The sequence below is a fragment of the Setaria viridis genome, chromosome 1, assembly GCF_005286985.2.
Source record: "Setaria viridis chromosome 1, Setaria_viridis_v4.0, whole genome shotgun sequence".
Lineage (NCBI taxonomy): Eukaryota > Viridiplantae > Streptophyta > Magnoliopsida > Poales > Poaceae > Setaria > Setaria viridis.
The window spans coordinates 23,327,561-23,349,641 of NC_048263.2; the positions used below are offsets into that span (position 1 = coordinate 23,327,561).

General features: G+C 45.0%; 1 protein-coding gene, 1 non-coding gene and 1 pseudogene across 2 annotated transcripts; 1 reads left to right on the top strand and 2 right to left on the bottom strand.

The window, feature by feature from the left end:
• The first annotated feature begins 4,421 nt into the window (after positions 1–4,421).
• LOC117864425 (uncharacterized) lies at positions 4,422–5,676 on the top strand. Its single transcript, XM_034748839.2, has one exon. It carries the CDS (start codon positions 4,458–4,460, stop codon positions 5,565–5,567), a length of 1,110 nt encoding a protein of 369 aa, XP_034604730.1. The 5' UTR covers positions 4,422–4,457; the 3' UTR covers positions 5,568–5,676.
• A 2,324-nt stretch (positions 5,677–8,000) lies between these two features.
• Positions 8,001–22,081, bottom strand: part of LOC117854992 (uncharacterized) — a 42,740-nt pseudogene continuing 28,659 nt past the window's right edge.
• Positions 15,584–20,458, bottom strand: LOC117851717 (uncharacterized). The gene is made up of 5 exons (XR_011897023.1): positions 20,137–20,458; positions 19,874–20,047; positions 19,570–19,701; positions 18,898–19,037; positions 15,584–15,883 (listed from the first exon to the last, which is right to left on the bottom strand). It is a non-coding gene; the product is annotated as an uncharacterized protein (transcript).

Below are 22,081 nucleotides of genomic sequence, written 5' to 3' on the forward strand. Positions count from 1 at the left end.
AAACAAAGAAAGGCCTTTGGCAGGGGATCCTTTATCACCCTTACTATTTAATATCGTGGGCGTTATGCTAGCAGTCCTAATAAATAGAGCCAAAGCGGATGGTCAGATTAGTGGGATTGTACCGCATCTTGTTGATGATGGATTGTCTGACGATACAATTCTTTTTATGGAACATGAGAGAAAGCACATAACATGAAGCTATTGCTTTGTGCTTTCGAGTAACTTTCAGGACCTAAAATCAACTTCCATAAAAGTGAAATTTTCTGCTCTGGCGAGGCACAAGAAACAATCAATCAATATACTGAACTATTTGGCTGGTTGCTATTTGGCTGTAACCAGGGAGATTTTCCGCTGAAGTATTTGGGTATTCCAATACATTATAGGAAACTATCAAATGTAGATTGGAAGAAGGTAGAGGAGCACTTTGAAAAAAGAATCAGTAGTTGGAAAGGTAAACACCTTTCAAGGAGGGCTGAGTAACATTCATTAACTTAGTGCTTAGTACTTTGCCTATGTATATGATCTTTCTTTCCGATCCCCAGAGGGGTACTAAAGAAACTAGACTACTTTCGCTCATGATTCTTTAGGCAAAGTGAAGACTAGAGTACCGCCTAGCCAAATGGAGTATCTTGTGCCAACCCAAAGATCAAGGGGATCTAGGAATTCAAGATTTAGATATTAAAAAGACTGCATTACTTAGTAAGTGGCTTTTCAAGTTACTCGCAACAGATGGAACTTGGCAAGAAATACTTCGTAATAAATATCTTGGTTCTAAGCCACTTTCGCAAGTTCAATGGAGGAATGGGAACTCACACTTTTGGGCTAGCCTTACGAAGGCAAAGCAGGAATTCCTACGATTTGGAACCTTCATAATTAAAGATGGAACACAAGTTAGGTTTTGGGAGGACAAATGGTAGGGAAATTCAATGTTGCGAGAACAATATCCCTGTTTGTACAACATAGCTCATCACAAACGGGACACTGTTGCAGAAGTGTTTGGGACCTCACCATTAAACATAAGTTGGTGAAGAGATCTTATTGCACACAAGTTAACAGCTTGGAATAATTTATTTCCACGTATTGCTAACATTGTGCTAAGCCGGGAACCAAATGAATTTCAATGGAACCTACACCCAAACAGTCAGTTCTCAGTGAAGTCTCATTATCCGGCAATGGTCCATAGTGATGTTCCCAATTTAAACAAGAACCTATGGAAACTAAAAGCTCCTTTGAAACTCAAGATCTTTATGTGGTTGTTATGGAGGGGTGTTGTTTTGACAAAAGATAACTTAGCAAAACACAATTGGCAAGGGAGTAAAATATATGACATGGGTCACAAGAATGAAACAATTAAACACCTTTTCTTTGAGTGTCGCTTTGCACGTGCGGTGTGGTCCATTATATATGCGGTGTCGGGACTTTCTCAGCCTCATAGCATGTCTAATATATTTGGGAATTGGCTATGGGGTATTGAAAAGGAGCTGAAACCGTTAGTTCTACTAGGAGCGGCTGCTACATATTGGTCGCTATGGCTATCCAGAAATGATATAGTGTTTGGTAAAAAAAATAACTCATCTGCATTGCAAGTTATATCCCAAATTATACATTGGTCCATACGTGGGCTATCTTACAGAAACTGGCTTCACAGGATATGGTTATTGCGGCATTACTACAGTTAACGTAGGTGGTCAAGGAGTTTTTTACCCAGGCACATGGGTGGCGATCTAGTCTGCGGATTGATTGTCATTAGATTTTTTGGGTTTCTTTATTTCTTTCATAGGCTGTGTGCATCCTTCTATGCAGAGGTCGGGGATATTTTTCAAGACTCTGTATCATCTCGATGTAATGCTCTTGAAATTTAATAAAGGCACAACACGATCATTCTTGAAATTTAATAAAGGTTGAACAAGACTTCCACCCCTTCTATCTAGAGCATAACACCACTGTGTCAGCTCTTCAGCCTTCTTATCCCACTTAGGTATTTTTTTTCTGATGTACCCACGAGACCTGGTTCCATGGGGATTGACATTTTTCTTAGAATTCTCAGTTGTGCTACTTGATTTTGCCTCCACCTGCAGCTTGTATTCGACATTGCCAAGTTTTCTCTCTACTTAGGATAATTCTTCCAATCTAGTTAGGCTCCCTCCTTTACATGGTTTGTATAGTTGCGGTGCCCTCGTCATCGCTAGTTCCTTAATACCCTCAGGGAAATTGAAACCCCGCTTTAATTATGCTCATTTGACATCTTAAATATTATTGTCATTTCTATAAACTTAGTCAAACTTAAAACCACTAGACATAGGACAAACCTATTTCCGGACGGAAAGAGTATAAGAGGACTTTATTCCTGTTTACATAATTTACGTACCACTTTTGGTGTTATTATTGTTTATTATTATTGTCTTTTAGCTATCAAAAAATCATTTAAACTCTAGAAATAGCAAAATAGTTCAAACAGTTCTGAAACTCTTATGCTCAGCTTGTATTGAAGTATAACACATGTAAAAAAATGTGTTTAGGGTATATAAGAAAATAAGGTCAACGAGTGTAGAAACTACAAAGTATGCCTTGAGTAGTATGAAATAGCATGAGAGATGTATAAGTTTATTAACAATGTATAGTCTAATTTTCGTAAAATGATTTCAATCTTTTCTGACAAGGTTACACATATAAGAGGACTCCGTGCCAATTTACAAAATTACGGACCACTTTTTGGTGTTATTATTGTTTTTTATCTACCAAAAATTCATTTAGGTCATAAAAATAGCAAAACAGTTCAAAAAAGGACCGGGAGGATTGGGGAAGCGGTGTGCTTAGGGTGGAGGTGACGGCAGGTTAGCGTGCGAAGTGGGGAGGGGAGGAGAGCGGTGGATTGGAGGCTGCACATGCGGGATGGGCTTCGCGGCCGAGCGAGATGGGTGTTGCTGTGCGAGTCAGGAGAAGGGTTCCAGTCAAGATGTGGTTCAGAAGTAGCACCTATGATTTTTTTTTCTTTTTTTAATGGCACGCGAGGATTTATATGCCTGTGCGCTAGCATGGCTGGCTCCCTCAAGTGCGCAGCCATGAAATAAGCACACAAAATGAGCACGCCAACATGTTTCTACTGCAGCTCCTACCGAAAAAGGGGAAAATTGAGCGGATATTTGGTGCGAGCCATTTGAATGTTCCTCTGAGTTTGTGTACAACCGACAGGCCTATATCTTAATTTCCCTATGCGTTTTCTCATAACTCACAGAGAATTTGTTATTGCCACATGTTTCTGAAACACAAAGGATAATGCTTAATTTCTTTGTGTTTGGATATTTTCCTATGCCTATATCGAAAACTGGCAGGATAAAATGTATTTCCCTGGATACCCACAGGGAAATTTGGGTTCCTAGTAGTGTTAGGCTGTTAGTGACTGATGTCAGTTGGTAAAGGTTAAAAATTATCGATGGATTATCAGTCGGTAAAAAGTTCCAATGAAAGGAGTATCGAATGAAATGGCCCATCAACGTACTGCTTTCTCATCTCACATCTGACCTTGAAGTGGGGTTCGGGTGCAAAAGCTCATGCGCACATCATCCCCAGCGCCCAACTTTCCCTCTTCCCCTTTTTATCATACGTATCATCATCATCCTACTCTAATTGTGGGTATTTCTAATTGTAGGTATTGTACCTCTGACAATGGATCCAAAACATTTACAAATCATTGTATATGTTGTATTTATGATAAACATCCAAATCACTTACAGAAATTTCTAGGTTTTCGATATTGAGCCTAGGCTATATCTTAATTATTGTGTATGTCGTACCTATGACAATGGATTCAAAGCATTTATATAATTTTCTAGTCTTGGATATCAAGGCAGACTATCTCAATGTTATATCTATGATAATGGATACGAAGCATTTATATAATTTTCTAGTTTGGATATCAAGAACAAGTTGTATCTTAATTATTGCATGTGTTAATATATAAGAATGGATCCAAAGAAAATCGTTGTCTGAGTAGTTTTTCACTATGCTTAATAAATGCCCCACCACCCACTTTCAGCCTTCATGTACTATATAAGCAGGGTGTGAGGAAAGGAGCAGGATTCAGTGTCGTGAGTTTCCTCTACATCCAGGCACCCAGCCAGTGAATTGGAAGCCTAGGACCTAGTCTTTACAACGCTGCTCTCTCCGCTTGGCATCTGCCTCGTCGAGCACTTCCGCCTCAAATCAACTGAGAGAGGAAGGCAAGAAGGCAGAAGCACGGCGGCTAGTGCTACTGTCGTCGCCCGCAAGCACCTCTGTCGGTAGCAGCGGGGCCGCCTCGGTACAATTCTTCCCCTAGTTTGTCGTCTCCTTCCTTGCTTTCGATGATGGGAGATTTCTCGTGCGCTGATCCGGTTTCAGGTTAATCTTGGTTGCTTCCGTTCTTCCGTTTTACAGATTGCACGTGCTCAGGCTGGGAGGGTGTCTTCCCGTCGGGGATGGAGGGGAATCTGCAACCGCATGCCCTGATCCCTGGCGGAGTCTCCTCCGATCTTGAGCAGCCGCTCCACTTCGTCGCCCAGGCCCAGACCCAGGTGGTTCAGGCTAACCAGGTCACATTCGCTGCCCCCGTGGAGAACCAGATGCAGGAGCTCGGGAATGGGGAAAAGGCCTCGCTGATCTCCAAGGAGGACCCCCGAGGCAAGGCGACGGCCTCGGCCTCCCAATGGCCGTGCCGGGTCAACTGGAGCGCCGACATGGCCAAGCTGCTCGTGTCGGCCGTGTCCTACGTCGACGACGACATCGACGATGCAGAGCACGGCAGCAGGGTTAGGAGGATGGGAAAGTGGAGTCTGGTCTCCTCGGCCATGACCGAGAGGGGCTTCGCTGCGTCACCACAGCAGTGCGCAGACAAGTTCCATGACCTCAATAAGAGGTACAAGAGGGTTACCGAGATCCTCGGGTGGGGAACGGCTTGTAAGATCGTCGAGAAACCGGCTCTCCTTGAACAGATGAACATATCTGAGAAGCTCAAGGAGGAGGCCAGGAAGCACCTGAGCTCGAAGAACCTGCACTACGAGCAGATGTGCTCCTACCACAACCATAACCGGGTAAGCTTGCTTGATGATCCAGTCCTTCAAAAGATGCTGCGGCGTATGGCGCGTGGGAGTCCGGTTGAACAGGGAAAGAAGTGCACGATTAGAAATGTTGAGGATGATCTGATGTTGCTTTCCGATGACGAGGAGGAGGACGAGGAATTCAATGATGATCTGGAGGTCAGTGCTGAAGAACATCGTCACCAAGGAGTTCATGCCACCAAGAAGCTGAAGCATGATCGTGAGGAGGGGTCTCATCTGTCACAAGATGTTGCCATTAACATGAAAATAATTCAAATCCAGAGAGAACGTCTGAAGATAAGGAGGGAGACGCTGGAAATGAGGCAGAGCCATTTGGAGCGGATGAAGTCCCACAAGGAGCAGGACAAGGAACTGCAGAAGATGAGGCTGGACAATGAAATGATGGAGCTGGAAAATGACCAGCTGGAGCTGGAGATGGAGCGGAAGATTAAGGAAATGGAGATGATGGGCATCAAACCACAGAGGATTTAGTGATGACAGCAGATGGAATTGTTAGAACGAGAAACTCTAGAGGCGCTGGTGGTGATCCTTTTATTTTATTGCAGTAGCTTTCATATTAGAATATTGCATAAAGTTTCAGTTTGCCTAACTGCATATCGTTTATGTTAATGAATCTTCCGGTGTTACTGTTATCATTGCATATGTTATCCGTGTTATGCGTTGATGGAGCTGTGTATTTCCTGTTTCTGTTTGCTCTGTGTCATTTGTTATGACATGTCTCAGATTAGTCGAGGATCTGTCCTTGTTGTACTGCTTCTGCAGGATAAGATATTGAGGCGTTGTCTTTTGCACTTTTTGAGTATCATTTCTATACCAATGTCAACCAAGAGTTTCTATATTCATGATTTCCAGGTTGTTTTGGATGGCTCACTGTTAAGGTTCAGAAATGCTGTGGTTTTTCACTGATGCTTAGGATAGCTCAGCTGGACTTGTGTTGCATGCCACTGCGTCATCACCGTGGTTGATGACAGTCGACATTGCTTCCTATGTGCATCCCACTCACAATGCCTGCTGCACTCAATTCTATCTTGTGTGTCTCCCCATAGTGTCCAATTCCAGTACCCACAGTACCAACTGAAACAACTATTCTTGATGCCTTCCAATTCTATCCCAAGCTACCTATGCTTTTTGCTACAATTTCTCTCTAACCTATAAGAACTGACGCTGCAGAGGAAGTATTAGTGTGATTTAGGGAGTGCAAGCAAATATATTGCTACATGTATATATGCGCTACAGAATGTCCTATTGATTAGTTGATTGTGAAAAATATATCAGCAAAAGGGAAAATAAAACCTAGTTAACATTGAAGTAAAGCTTGACATGAAAAGGGATGCACAGATCGGGCAACCTATTATAGCTTGATGCGTGGGTGAATTGGATAACTATGTGGAAATGAAGGCGAGATATATTAAAGTGACGTTATTGTGATTGTTTCTTTCTTCTCTTTCTTTCTACAGGATGTTTGTTAAGTCCAAATATCACAAAACAGTCCTGGTAGATATTTTAGCATATATTTAATAACATGCTAAATATTTTCTGTTTATACATGTAGTAAACATGCATATCTTTTATATATTTGTTGAACCCATGGTTCTGCATTCAGTACCATTACTGGACTTTATGGGAATGTAGGCATGTAGCAATCTAGCACAGGAACCAAAGGTTATTTTCATATCAGTTAAATACCAATTTTAATCATAGAATATATAGTTCCACGATTGCTTCCCGTCCAGCTGGAAAAGGAAGTTTGGAGGAATAATTCTAGAAAGGAATTATGGTTCCCAGGGGTTCAGAAATTGGCCTCTTGCTTCCTTGCCACACCAGCAATTTATGGTTCCACTGACGATTGTTGTTGCCTCCCATTTCTGTGATTACTCTCACAAATCAGAAGGGAGGCACTCGAGTTGATGGAATAATCCCGTATCAGTAATAATTTTACAAGATATTATACGTACACTTTCGGTATATTTAATATGAATTTTGAGTGACAAAAGACAATGCACATTATAGACCTAGACTATGACTAATTTACTAGGGTATTTCTTTTTTCCCCTACCGAGAGATCATATTTGGTTCAAATGTACAGAAGCAATAAGCAAACGTAGTGCGCTCGAGTGCACAGCTATCATGGTGCCCTTTCCTGACGTTCAAATTTGTTTCCAACGTTGCTCCTCCACAAATTATATTTTTGGAAACCTTTCTGTGTAGTATAGTAGGTTTTAAACAAACGTTGCAACCTTTCTTCAGTACGAGTGTACGACTACATAATTCAAAGCCAACCAGGGCCTATTCTTTGTGTCCTTGATTGACATATCAATCGGCATGCCAAAAAGCATGATAGCAAAGCATGCTAGATTTGAAGGAGTGTCTGATCATTTCATTCCCAATGCCTCCCAATTCTAGCTCTAGCCGTAGCATAAACTACAACCACTCTCAAACAAAAAGAAAAAAGGAAGTCGCAAACAAACAAAACGAAAAAAGGAAGTCGCAAACAAAATGGTCTCGAGGGGGCATGAGGATGTATATATACATGGGAGTTCTTCTGAGGTCTTGGTCCAACAAATGCCTAGCTTGCTACAAATTAACTGCAAGCAAATCTCCACGTGGGGTCGATAATAAGATCAGCAAATTAAAGAAAGGTATAGAAACTCATATCTACGGTGTAGGTTCTTAATGATTGGATTCATGTGCATCAAACTAGCTATCTTGGTCTCCTGAACAGCATGAGCATCAAAAGATCAAAAGACCTAAGATATGTGTGCAGGGTTGTTGCCATGGCCACAGCGAGTAACACGGCAGGTGAACATGGTCGTGTATGAGGGTGCTCAAAATGTTGATACAATGGGAAGTTCGAGAATGAACATCACCAAGACCTCAAATCTAATTTGTATTCTGCTAGGTTCAGCAACCAGAAACAACAAATGCGGCATCATTAGAAAATTTAGTCCCATGCCAGGTTCCAATCCATTGACAGACGAACAGGCACAGAAGTGTGTTAACCCCCGCAAAAGTAAGTTGTGGAACACTTCCTCGACCGATCCAGTGAGCGAGGGGTACAAAAGGGAACTTCATAATCCCTTGGAACCTAGGTTATAATTAGCAAAAGGACATCTAATTGTTATCCTAAACCTTGATTCTTTCACAAACTTCAATTCACATACAGCTTGACTGCTTGGACAACAGCAAAAGAGGACAGCTCCATCTTTTCAAGGAGAGTACGTAGTGCAGATTCTGTACAACTTTCTGACATCCACACTGAAAGTCAGCTATTCTCTCTCATTGTTCCGAGATATCTTGAAGGATTTCAAAGCCTCCCTGCATATTTCAATCAGAATAACAGTATAGACGGATGAGATCCATTACAACAAGGACATACATTTCAATAAGAATATCAGCATGAGGTTATTGAGGCAGAACTATATATGTATTGACGAAAGGGGCATGTAGGTTACCATAAAGCGGATTCTATCTCTGCATTCTCTGGCTCCAGTTTCAGACCATTAAGGAACGCACCACATGCTTTTTCATAATCCTGAAGATATAAAGATTAGTGCATGAAAAAGAAGTTGTCAGACACTGCAGGGATGCTGATTATTTCACCTAAACTTCAGTATCATTTGAGCAGCTCCTTCACGGTAGCAGGCTTTCGACCAGCCAGGTCGCACAGACTTGCAGGCAGCAGCATCTGTCAAAGCCTTCTTCCCATCGCCCAAGTGAAGCCAACAAAGACTCCTATTTGAGAACAAGGTTGCATCATCAGGATCAAGATTCAGTGCCTGCAACCAGTAAACAGGACTAGCAATTAGCATAATTCTGCACGTCATTCTCACATTTCCACAGAATCTGGCATGTTGCTTGCATCATAAATGTGACTAAAACTTAGTACAAATAGTCATGACTGACATAATCATGCTCAGATGAAAACTGATCGGCTGAGTTGATCAGTTCACAGTTCTTGGATATACAAAAATACAAAAACTAGTATGTTGGCGAATAGCTCAAGCACAACATAGTTCATGAAGGACATAAAACTACAAAAAAAAGGAGAGAATTAAGTGAAAATAAACCACAAAGTTAGTTGTGATTATGCACACTCATTGGCAAGCCTCATGGTCCTTACATCAGACTTCCAATCAAATATGCTACCAGGTTTTACTGCTAAAGATTACATATCTTGCAACAATGGCTCAAGATTAGTTCCTCTTCTTCAAAAAAAGGAAGAGCACAGGGTGGAAGTATAGGTGCAAGGAGCATGCCACAATAATAACATGGATTTAATGAAACCCACACCATTGCATTAAGAAGAGGATTAAAAATTCTCACACACCCTCTCCCTAGGACAGGAAGTGTTACATCGTGCCAGATACAAAGGATACAACCTGAACCACACCAAAAAGGAGACTCAAGGATCAAGGTACAGCTACCTCCAAATGCGCTAAGCCCCTAGCCCCTGCTAAGCACCACGGGTTGTTTCACAACAAGAAAACTCATAAAGAAGACTTTGAGGTGGAAATATGTTTTTGTTGTCAAATCTCATCTTCTCGTAAGCGATATGGCCTAGTACATTACTATCATGATGGTGGCATGACTTAACTAAATGGGTCCACAAACACTCCCGCCGGATCAAGCCACAGCAGAGCTCCCTATCATGAGCTATAAGGTCCCACGACTCTTCGTGCCCCCAAAAATAATGATCACTCCACAGTAAGCATATACAACATTCATATTCTGCGGTGGGCAAACACGCCAACAGGGGAAAAGCACAACTTGATCCAATATGATGTTTATAAGAGGGAAAGTGTGGTGCCTTCACCTTGTTGCTATTGATCCTCTTCAGATATGATCCCATATTCCCATCTAACCGAAAACATGATGAACTGGCTAAGCGTTCTATGCAAGGAAAACTGATAGGATGGATGCTAATCAGTATACAAGGGAAATTTAGGAATAAATAGGATGGCTATGCCCAATTGGAAACTCTTAAAAGAAGTTTTGGAATAAATAGGATGGCTATGCCCATTTGGAAACACAGTTATCATTGTTTTGTAACAAATCTACTTGAAGCCATCATGTTTTGAGTGGACATTATTCATTAACTCTGTTCTCGCGATTTGCTTCAATTGGTGATTGCATGAGCTCAATGAATTATTGTCTTTGGCACAGTTCATGAGGTTGGCCTTGTATTGTTACCATTTGTGCACTCAAGGGCAATTGTTCAATCAATCAAACTCAGTGTTCCACAACGTGTGCGGACAGGTCCATAACACAGTTCTTGCAAGTTGGATTCCCATAGCACTTAAACTTTGCCCTTGAGGTGGAACCCTATAGTTACTGTTACATTAGTGCTATAATAACAAAATGCTCAGACTGACTGCCTGATTATCGACGTTCCATACAAAAGGACATTAATAACCACAAACTATTTGAGGCAGAATTCCCTACCAGCCAGGCTATCATCAGTGGCCAGTACCAGCATTGGCTTATTGTTTTCTGGTGGTTTTAAATCAGAATTGTTGAGAGCAGAGAGGGAAGCACACTAATGGAAATAATGCTGGAGAGAAAATGCTAACTGACTATTGATATTCCTTGCTGTTCTGACGCCAATAACTATAAACCAATAAGGTCGAATTCCCTACTAAGCTACTGCCAGTGGCAATTATTGGTTTATTTATTTTCTGTTGTTTTAGTAGGAAATGTGGAGAGGGAGGAAGGTAAACAAGGAAAAAAAAAGGGAAAAAAATGCAATTAAACAAGTGAAATGCAACAATATACCTAAGTGTAAATTTCTTCAGCACTAAGGTAATCCTTGTTCTTGACTGCTTCATGTCCTTGAAACTTTAAATTATCAAGCATAAATCTGTACAAATGCTCATCCTAAAACATAGATAAAAAATCAATGGATCTGATTAGCAACATTTTAACAATGCTAAGTAGAGCCCTACCTAAATCACTGCAAGAATTCAACTCATAATTTAACCATATGCGAAGTGGCTATGAATACTGACATAGCACCTCATGTGATTCCTCAATTTGCCTCACTTCAACACTTTGAAAACAATGTTAGAACTGTTTGACTTGTGTTGCCACCAAATAATGTCATAAGCACTACTGAGTTGTAAAAGATTATAGGACAGGTAATGGTATATACTTCTCTCAATGGACTTTATTGCTGACAAATGAGTTGGCCACAATATCATATATGAATGCAAAGTCATATTTTTATATCACTAAAAAAAAATCCTTGCAGCAGCACAGCTAGAATACTACGCAACATTCATGATGGATCTATATTGCTTAACATTCATTCGAGGGTAGACTCAAGTTTCTGATTTTATATAATTGTAGTGTTTCCGATAATACCTTGGGTGCAGGCTTTGATTTTGCGTAACTGATAATTCCATCAACACTCCAATCACACACACTAGGAATACAAAAAGTGATAGGAAATAGTATCTCAACATCTTCCCTCCTACTGTAACGTGCAGCATTTTCTACTGGAGTGAATCCAAACTATCCAGGAAACAGGAATAATTAACTTAACTGCCGCACTTGATCAAGGACAAAGCAAAATAACAGGATAGCACCCATATGAAATAGACAAGTGTTGACCACAAGCATGTGATATATGACAAAACAAACAGTATAAATTAGCCAAAATACTACTACCCCATGAATTACCAATGTGAATGTTAAACCACACCAGGCAGACCTAGGACGAGTGCTGCTACACTTTATCAATTACCGTTGAAGCATTAAGAACATTTTGCTACAAAATCCATAAGTGCTGATCTGATGTGGTTACAGAAAAATGGAAGATAAATGCTCGAGGTATACAGCAAGTAAAATAGTGCATTATCATGAGCAATTAATAAAAATAAAATTACTAAGGAACCAATGAAAAGGGTAATTATGCACAAGGACGATCAGTGTATTGGTGTGACAACTAGAGTAACACAGTAATCATTAAAAAAACAAACAACGAATATTTAGAAGGATCCATACATATGGACTGTTGGCCCAGGCAGGTAAGCTCCCTGAGCTCACACCCTCACACAGCACACACGCACACTAGCCTGAAGGTTGAAGATGAGGTAGAGCACAGCACACACACACACACAAACCTGTTGCTGCTGAACTGAGTAGAGCTGCAGCTGCTCCTTCTACTTTATAGCACCCAAAGTCAATGTAGAGTACACTATACAATGAGTATAACTACCAACTATCTATCTACTCTAGTACCACAAAAGTGACAGGGCATACTGCCCACCTACTGATGGCACTGCTGCTCTATACAGCAGCCAGTCGCCTGCTACAGGGCATGGCCCAAAATGAGGAGCACCAACTGCTCCATTGACTTTAGCAAAAGAAAGGTTAAGCAAAGAGCTAAACAATTAACTAACAATCCTTCCCCTAATTGTGATGCTCTTGCTTGATCTCCTCCACTCCAATCTCCTTCCTCAACTCCTGGAGCTGAAGACGTCCCAAAGGCTTGGTGAGGATGTCCCCGAGCTGTCGAGCAGTCTCGACATACTCGAGCTTGATCCGTCCTCCATCGATGCAGTCTCTGATGCAGTGGTATTTGACGTCGATGTGCTTGCTTCTGTCGTGGAGGACGGGGTTCCTTGCCAAAGCAATGGCGGACTTGTTGTCCACCTTCAGGACCGGCGCGCTGAGCTTCTCTCCAGTGAGCTCTTGCACCCAGCCAAATCCCCTGGCAGCACGCCGTCGCCGCAGTGATGTACTCTGCCTCGCAAGTCGAGAGTGCAACGACGTGCTGCTTTTGTGTTTGCCAGGAGATGGGGCAGGAGTTGAGGACGAACAGCACGTCTGTCGTGCTCCTCCGCCCATGTCGCTATCGCTGAACCCAGTTAGCTCCAGCCTCCCTCCTCCGCTCCCCTTCAGATAGACCAGTCCATATCCAATGGTTCCTGCCACATAGCGGAGGATCCTCTTCACGGCGGCGGCATGATCTTCACATGGACTTTCCATGAAGCGACTCAGATAGCTTACCACAAACTCGATGTCTAGGCAAGTGTGAGTGAGGTAGCGCAGCCCGTCGATGATGTTTCTGTACTGCGTCGCGTCCACCTTTGCCGCCGTGCTTTCGTTGGAGAGCTTGGTCTTCTCCATTGGCGTCTGACTCGCCTTGCAGTCAGTCAGGTCGCCCCGCTCAAGCAGCTTCCGCGTGTAGGAGCTCTGCCGCAGCGTGATTGCACCCTTGCTCTGCTCCACCTCGATGCCAAGGTAGTAGGTGAGCAGACCAAGGTCGCTCATGTGAAACAGCTGCTTCTTCTCCCACTTGAACTCCTTGGTGTCCTCCTCCTTTTCTCCGGTGATGATGAGGTCGTCCACGTGCACGCCGATGATCAGCAGGCCCTGCCCTGACCATCGCTTGTACAACGCGTGCTCGCTGGCGCACCTGGTGAAGCCGAGCGATGCGAGTCTGGCATCCAGCTTTGTGTTCCACGCGCGCAATTCCTTGTGCTCCTGGCCAGCGACAGCAAAGCCCAGCGCCTACCGCACGTAGACCTCCGCGAGGTCCCCGTTGAGGAACACGGACTTCACATCAAGATGATGCACGCTCCAATTCTTCGCCGCCGCCAGCGCTAGCAGCATCCTCACCGACTCCATCCGTGCCACCGAGGTAAAGACCTCCTCGAAATCAATCCCCTCGTGCTGCACGAACCCCTTCACGACGAGCCGCGCCTTGTGCCGCACAACTTCCCCTACTCATCACGCTTCACCTTGAATACCCACTTCAATCCAATCAGGCAGCACCAAATCGAAGGATCCACAAGCTCCCAGGTCTTGTTTTCTTCAATTGAATCCATCTCCTCCAGCATATCTGCCCGCCAGCACCTTTATTTCTCCGCCGCCGCAAAGCTTGGCGGCTCCTCAGCGTTGCCCAAGTGCAGCTCAAGATCATCCAGCACACGTGCTGCCCGCCCAGGTGGACTTGTGTTCCCAACAATGTCGTCCACCGGCCTGAATCGAAGCGGTTCCTTGTCGTGCTCAGCATCAATGTATGGTGACAGGTTTACCGGCGAACGGATGAAGCGCACCGAGGACCCGGAGCTTGACGTTGTGGAGGCAGGGGTCCCTTGCCAAGCCGGTGAAGGTGTTGACGCTGCTCCCCCTGTTCCTGGCGCAAGGAATCCTCCCGTCGAGGAAGGCGGCGGCGAGGCTTCCCTTGCTCCTAGAACAGGGGATCCTTCTCCTTGCTCTTCCGCTGCCACTCCTCCTTCACCCCAGCGTGAACCTCTTCATACTCCACCGTGAAGTGGCTGCCCCTGCCACCAATCACTCCTTCACTGGACTCCCAATCCCAGCAGGCCGCCTCGTCGAGCACCACGTCCCGTGACACTGTGACGCGCCGAGCTCTTGGATCAAAGAGCTCATAGCCTGGGAACACCATTGGCGTGCTTCTATCATCAAGTTTCTTCAGCCCGGGCTTTGTCACCTTCACATGCCCGATGCAACCAAATGTCCTGAGGAAGGAGACGTCCGGCTTCCATCCATGCCATGCCTCGAACGGAGTCGTCCCCCTCAAACTCTTCATCGGCGATCGGTTCAGAATGAAGACCGCCGTGTTGACCACCTCGCCCCAGAATGCCGCCGGCATCTGCTTCCCCTTCAGCATGCTCCTGGCTATCCCAACGATGGTCTGATTCCACCGCTCCACCACTCCGTTCTGCTGCGGCGAGTATGGTGCAGTCAGGTGGCTTCCCACGCCTTCTTTTGCGCAATAATAGGCGAATTCAACCGAGGTGAACTCTCCTCCACGGTAAATGCGCAGCACCTTCAGCTTCTTCCCCGTCTCCCCTTCCACGCGCGCCTTGAGGTGCCTGATGGCCGCCGCCGCCTCGTCCTTGGACGACAGCAAGGTCAGCCACATGTAGCAGCTGCTATCGTCGACGAGGAGGAAAAATTGTCTTCCTCCGTGTGTTGTCGGCAAAATTGGCCCACACAAATCCCCGTGCACGAGCTCTAGTAGGTCTTGGGAACGGTAGGTCACCGTCTTAGGGAATGGGGCTCGCTGCTGCTTGCCGGCGAGGCAGCTTGTAACGCCTCAGTCCCAAATATGCCTCAGTCCTACTCGCACGCAGAGGAAAACATGCACTCGCATCAACCCCGCTTACGCTTTCGTCCTCGCTTCACATAAAAAGGTTAACCCGAGGGCTGGAATGCATTTGGCACTTGGGTTTATATGTTGGTGAAACCCACCCTCAACTAGCAAGGTGGGACTATTATCCACACACATGCCATGCCACTCACATGGGCCTCTAGTAGGCTCAATTCATCCTTAGTTGGCCCGGGCTGTCACACAGCTCACCCATGCGCTCAATGAGCACACCCATGCGCTCAATGAGCAGGAGCCCATGGACCATGCCGTGACGCGCCATGCTCGCGAGCGCGTCGAAGCTCTGGTGACCGAACCTTGTGTGCCATCACCATGCTTCATCATCCTTCCTCGCCAGGACAAACCCTCACCCCTGGATGTCGACGGCGGAGTTGTCGCCGAACTTCACCGTGCTGACGATGCTGGTGTCGAGCTCGGAGAAGGCTTCCTTGTTCCCCGTCATGTGATTGCTTGCCCCGAAGTCGAGGTACCACCGCTTCGCCTCACCGCCGTTGCGCCCAAGGTTGACCAGCGCGTACTCCTCGTTTAGCTCAACGCGCGCGCGCGGAGCTTCTTCAACTCCGTCGCTGAGGGCGCATACTTGTGCCATCAGGAGCGCGGGTTCTTCTTCCTCCTTGGCTAGGTGCGCTCCATCTTGGCGGCACGGCTGCTTGTAATCTCATGCCCAGTGCCTGATTTTGCCACAATTCAGGCACTGATCCTTGCTGACGTGCCCACCGCCACCTTCCTTGCCGCTGGCCCCACCCCTCTTCCTGGTCTTGCTACGCCCCCTTCCTCGTCCGCCACTACCTCCGCCGCACGAAATAGAGGAACCTTCCCCTGCCTTCCTCCAAGGAATAGTTGCTCTTACTGTCTTCAGCTCTTGTTCTTCAAAACACTCGAACGACGTTCCTTCTACTCACAACAATCATCAGGCACAAACATACAAGCAAACAAACAAGCACAACTAAGAACAGTACACCAATCATTAAGAACAAAGAGAGTAAAGCACTTTAAATTATTTTGCGCGTTGTTACGATCAAGTGAGCACAAGAATCGCTGAAATCATAATTGAATCGAATAAGATATGGGTTTTCAGAAGAAAAGGATAATTATTTGCACATGATGTAAGGATGATGTCACAGTAAAGCAATAATTGAGAAAGAAATTAATTGATAGATAAATTGGTTATGACGTGAGCAAGGGTTTTATAGTTAAACAAAGGATTATTCTATAGATCAAAGATAGTCAAGGCCAAAAGACTAGTGGAGTTTTAATATGCTGGAAAGAAAATACGGTTAGCAAGCATCCTAGTTATTTCTCTGGAAGAAAAGGTCCTACTTACTACGTAGGCATGACATCACCATGACATCATCACTTGCATGCCGAGTGCCATGTTCGCTTCTGCATATAGGAGGCCAGCATCAGTTGATTGATTATTTTGCTCGGCTTGCAAAGATCATAGCTGCTTAACGACGTGCCCAGCTTGCTCGACGGCGATGGCCAGTGATCTGTGCGGCTCGACAAGGTAGGTTGCATGGCCAGAGTGGCAGAGATGATGCAGGCATGGCGCGGCTGGCTTCCTTGTTTTAGCAGGCCAGTGGAGCGGTGGACGTAGTAGCAAACGCATGTTACACAGAGAATAAGTAAGCAAGCTAGAAAACCAAGAGATGATTCATGGCCGGCAGCGCTACGAGAAACTAGGGAGATGCGGTTGAGATGCAGAACAGAAAGAATGCTGAACGAGGAACGTGATGGCATGCTCACCTATGGCAAACGATAAATGACGGAAACGGCAACGGGCGGAGAACCAACTTCGTTGAGGATCGCTACGATTCAACCTTCGCGTGGACGTGCTCTTCCTGTCCTCAAGCAGCAGTTCGGCAACGGCGACCTCGGGATGGACTACCTGAAGGCTCAATGACGCTCGGGGTAGGGACGGCCGTCGGCGTTGGCGGTGACTGACGAGGGCTGATCGTGTGATGGATTCGTGTTGGCGGGAGCTTCCTCGAGAGGCTGCGGTGACGAGCGAGAGTGTGTACAATGTTGCCGTTGTGTGTCATTGATGGGGTTGCCGGCCAGCACAGGGAAGCAGCGAGGCCTCCTTGTGCCCTTGCAACGCTGGAGGTGGACTTCACTGGAGCCATGGAGATGGCTTCACGGCAATGCGGCGGTGGCAGCTTGCCAAGGAGGTAGGGCACATGCGGCTCTGTTTGGTTGAGGAATAGAAATAGAATTGACACGATGAGGCAGCCTGTACTTTATATAGAGAGGGAGGCGGAAACAAAGATGTGCACGCCCGGAATCGATGCGGCCGCAACAACTTCTGACTCAGGCTCGAGTTTGACATGAGGTCATCCTTGCATGGCAGATGGCTTCTATGCTTTTGTACGTACATGGCTTCCTTTCCATGGCTACCATCTTGTTGCTCGGGCCTCCATAACTTGTGCTTTGCACCTCATGGCTAGCAACGACAGCGGCGGCGGGGATGAGCTCGACACTGGCTGAAGGCAACGCAGGACCAGGGCAATCATCTGCAGTGATGCTCATGACCGATCTACGATGGACACCAGCAAGGATGAGGCAGGCGACGTCCAAATTTGAACGAGCTATGAAGGCAATTCCATCAAGGGTCTCTATGCCGGCGGCGACTTGGTTGAACGGATAGGGTTGGCAGCGACACCTAGGTGCTCCAGGTACTTGTAGTTTTCCCTGGCAGCAAGATCGGTCTGCGGTGACTCCAGATGAAGGCGGCAGCTCGAAGATAGTTTGGGACACAATGAATCCAAATAAAATGTTTGGAGCTCGTGAAAAGGATTATAGAGCCTTCTAATAAATAGATTTAGCTCTAGGAAAATAAGAATGAATTCCATAAAAGTTGGAAAATTCTCAGAAGAACCTTATCGTCGTCTAAACGCATTTTAAAACATTTGCACTCATGAAACACCAAAATGCATCGGCAATAATGCAACGCACACAGAACCATTTTATTTAATTCAGAAAAACAAGCAATTGTTTTCCTATACTAAATTTAATGTCAAGAAAATAAATGTTAGGAAAAATTTTAAAATTATGAGAAAATCATTGTTTAATTATTCTTTCTAATCACATCCTGAAATCCAAAAATTTCAGGGTGTGACAGTATTATACTCTTCAAATGAAACCTGATCAAGTTCACACAGTGAATGTGTACACTAGAAAGCTAGCGCACACTGACGAGCAGGGACTCCACCTGATCACTGCTGGAATACATTACACGTATACACCAAAATTGGACATTTTGGCACTAAAAACAAGACTACGTATGCACATCAGATAATAAGATTGTGGTTGGGGAAAGAACAAAATAGCTGCCTCTTCCCAGAAAAAAAAAACTGACTGCACAAAAGGAAATAACCACGATGACTGATGCATCAGCACAGAAAGATGAAAAGGAAATAACAGTGAGAAGTGCAACTTATATTGTGAAAGGAATTAATTTTCCAAAGCAAGTGGTGGACTTGGATGATTAAAAGTTAAAGATTTTTATTGAACCTTGAAGAAATCAAATTTGAGTAGACACAATGCACCGACCAAATGAAAAAAATGGATAGAGAAACTATCCAATAACAAACTTTATCATATTTAGCATCCTAAACAGAAATCCCTAGCAGAGAGAAAATAAAGTGAAGCCATACTTACATCCGCATGGTAATTCAACAAAATCTTCACCATATCATCACGCCCATTATGAGCAGCAAAATGCAGTGCTGCCCCAACAGTAGTTAATGCATCAATATATGCTCCTTTGCAGACTAAGGCTTGTACTATTTCACAATTTCCTGTAGATGACACAGAACATATCAAGAATTAACCATACCTACTTCGTAGTAACATGGTCTTCACAAATATTTGCTAATGTTAGGTAACCTGCTGATACTCAATTTACTCACCATAAGAAAAAAAGTGTAAACAAATATATACACTCAGTCCACATAAAATTGGATCAATAATCATTTGAACTGATGGAGTGCATGGAATTTGGACACATGAGCATGTATGACTAAACAAATAAGAAAGATATGAAATGGGAACAGAAAGGGCCAGCTAATTATATTTTCTTTCAATATATATAGCATGATGTCCATTTTAGACCAAAGGCACATGCCCGGATTTACTGAAAGCTTAAACAGAGTATAATAGCATGATGCCCATGAGAGGATAAAATTTCAACATATGACCTGTGACTACCCTTTCTCAGTGTCCAAACTACATTTCCTGGGGTTAATTTCATTACCTTCATTGCACTAATGAAGGAAAAAGGGAAATATTAATGATATAATGTGTGCAAAAGACTGCATGGAGATAAACTACCTTTTCCAACAGTGCAAACAAGAGGTGTAAGCCCAGTGCTGATGAGTGTTTCTGTATCAGAACCATTATCGAGGAGGTACTACACCACATCCACGCTCCCACCATCAATAGCATATGTCAAGGGGGTCAAACCTGTCATGGAAACCCAAAACCATGAACCAACATTAACAGCAAATTTTGGAAACTGGAGGAAACAAGTTTCCCAAACTAGAAAAGGGCAAGCACTAGCCCATCGGATGCAACTAGATCACTCTACTCCAGTATGTGACAGCAATCAATTTGAGAAACAAAGAGAGAGACGCACCCCCCTCGCTGATTGAATTGACATCCAGATGGAGCTCCTCGACCAGGTACCGGCACACCGGCAGCTTCCCACGGGCGGCGGCGGCGTGCAGCGCGCCGAGGCCGTTGCTGTCCCGCACAGCCCTCACCTTTTCCGCGGCCCGGCCCTCGTCCCCGCCGAGCTCTCTCGCCATCTCTGCAAGTACGGATCGATCAGCACCACCCAAAACGAAATCAACACCGGGACAGGAAGCGTCAGAGAAGGGGAGAGCGGCCGCGACGTACCCTTGACGATGCGGAGGTTGCCGTCGAAGGCGGCGCGGAGGAGGAGGTCCTGGGGCAAGCCGCGGGGAGGGGAGCGTGGCCTAGGGTTAGGGTTGTCCGGGTCATGGGGCGCGGCCCCGCGCCGGAGGAGGCCGGCGAGGGAGGGAGGGAAGGTAGGCGGCGGGGGGGCCATGGCGACGGCGGACAGCGGCCGCCGGGCGATGGTGGGGGCCTAGTGGTGAGGAGCGACGACTGAGAGTGAGGACTGGGCGAGTGGGCGGCGAAGCGGAAGTGGAAGCCTACGCGGGAAGAGGAAGAGACGAGGGTAGGGCCCGTGAGGGAATGGGACCGACTGCAAAATGGCGAGCGTACCCGAGGATTCTGCACGATGGGTTGTGTGAGTGTGATTGTCTCCTGTGTTGGGTTTGAATTTTAAATTTTAAACTAGTTTTCTAGGTTTGAATTTTAAATTTTGGACTAGTCTTCTTTCACAATAATTGTTAATTTTATGTACATTCCGAGCAGCTGGAATGTATCCAACAGTGAGCCATTACGGTGGACAAGCAGACTGTCAGTGAATTCCTCAAAGGCCTTGTTTAGTTGTTAAAAAATTGGGAGTGCCAAAATTACTGTGCCGTCACTGTAGCACACTGTAGCGTTTCGTTTGTATTTGTGAATTATTGTCCAAACATTAACTAATTAGGCTCAAAAGATTCATCTCGCAAAGTACAATAAAACTGTGCAATCAGTTTTTAATTCCGTCTACATTTAGTACTCCATGTATGTACCGCAAGTTTGATGTGATGGGGAAGCAAAAAGAAGATTCACCATCACATCAAACTTGCGGTACACACATGGAGTACTAAATGTAGATGAAATTAAAAACTAATTGCACAGTTTTGTTGTACTTTGCGAGACGAATCTTTTGAGTCTAATTAGTCAATGTTTGGACAATAATTCACAGATACAAACAAAACGCTACAGTGTGCTACAGTGTTGTAACAGTAATTTGTCACCTCCAAACTTTAGCAACTAAACAAAGCCTAAACAAGAGCAAACTTGCTTTGGGCTCTTCACCCCGATCGAGGCCGATGGTGCCCAAGAACTCTCTCTCGTCGATGTCAAAGGCAGGGCACGGAGCGCCAGGGATGCCTCCACCTCTTGGACAGCACGCTGGTCTGGACCACCTGGCGGGCCTTGAGGCAGGAAAGGATGGCGTGGAGGACGTCCGGCAGCTCGCTCAGCTGGTCCCCGGCAGAGCTGCTGCTGCTGCTGCCTGCTCCACGGGCCTTCTTCCTCGAGGCCGCCTCCATGTATGCGCGCGCGCCCCGTCCCTGCAAATAAGTGAATCCACTTATCCACCACATTTAGACGAATAAAGATGCAAATTCGCAACCGTCGGGGATAGATCAGCAAGGCGCGCAGACAAAATTGAGCCTGGATAACAAATACGAACCGGATCATGTCTAGTATGGATCTTGGGGCTACTATATGGGAAGGAAGCATGGGGACGCGCGGAGAAGGGGATGAGGACTGGTTTCGCTGTGCACTGTTGGAGAGAATGGCAGTCATGGTTTTCTTTTTTCAAATTTATTATTATTACATCATTTATTTGAGCCAAAACTGTCTAGAGATATGTAAAGTTGATCCTACATGGCTAAGAAGATCTAGAGTTTGAGGCTGAAAGAAAACATAAATTTTCCTTTATGTTTTATGCCTCTAAATTGTTGGCAATTTTTTCTAAAAAAGAAAACAACCTTCGTTGGGTGTATAATCTTATCGAAAAAGAGTGTGGTTGCTAGAGACAAAGCATGTAAAGTCACATGAAAAATACCTTTTTATAGAAAGAGCTTTTTCACTTCATGAAGACCCAGCCGATGTATCCCCACTTTCACATTTGCTTCCCTTAATTTAAAAGACGGAATGCTCCCCCATACTGATGTACTTTTACATCTACAATTTCGGT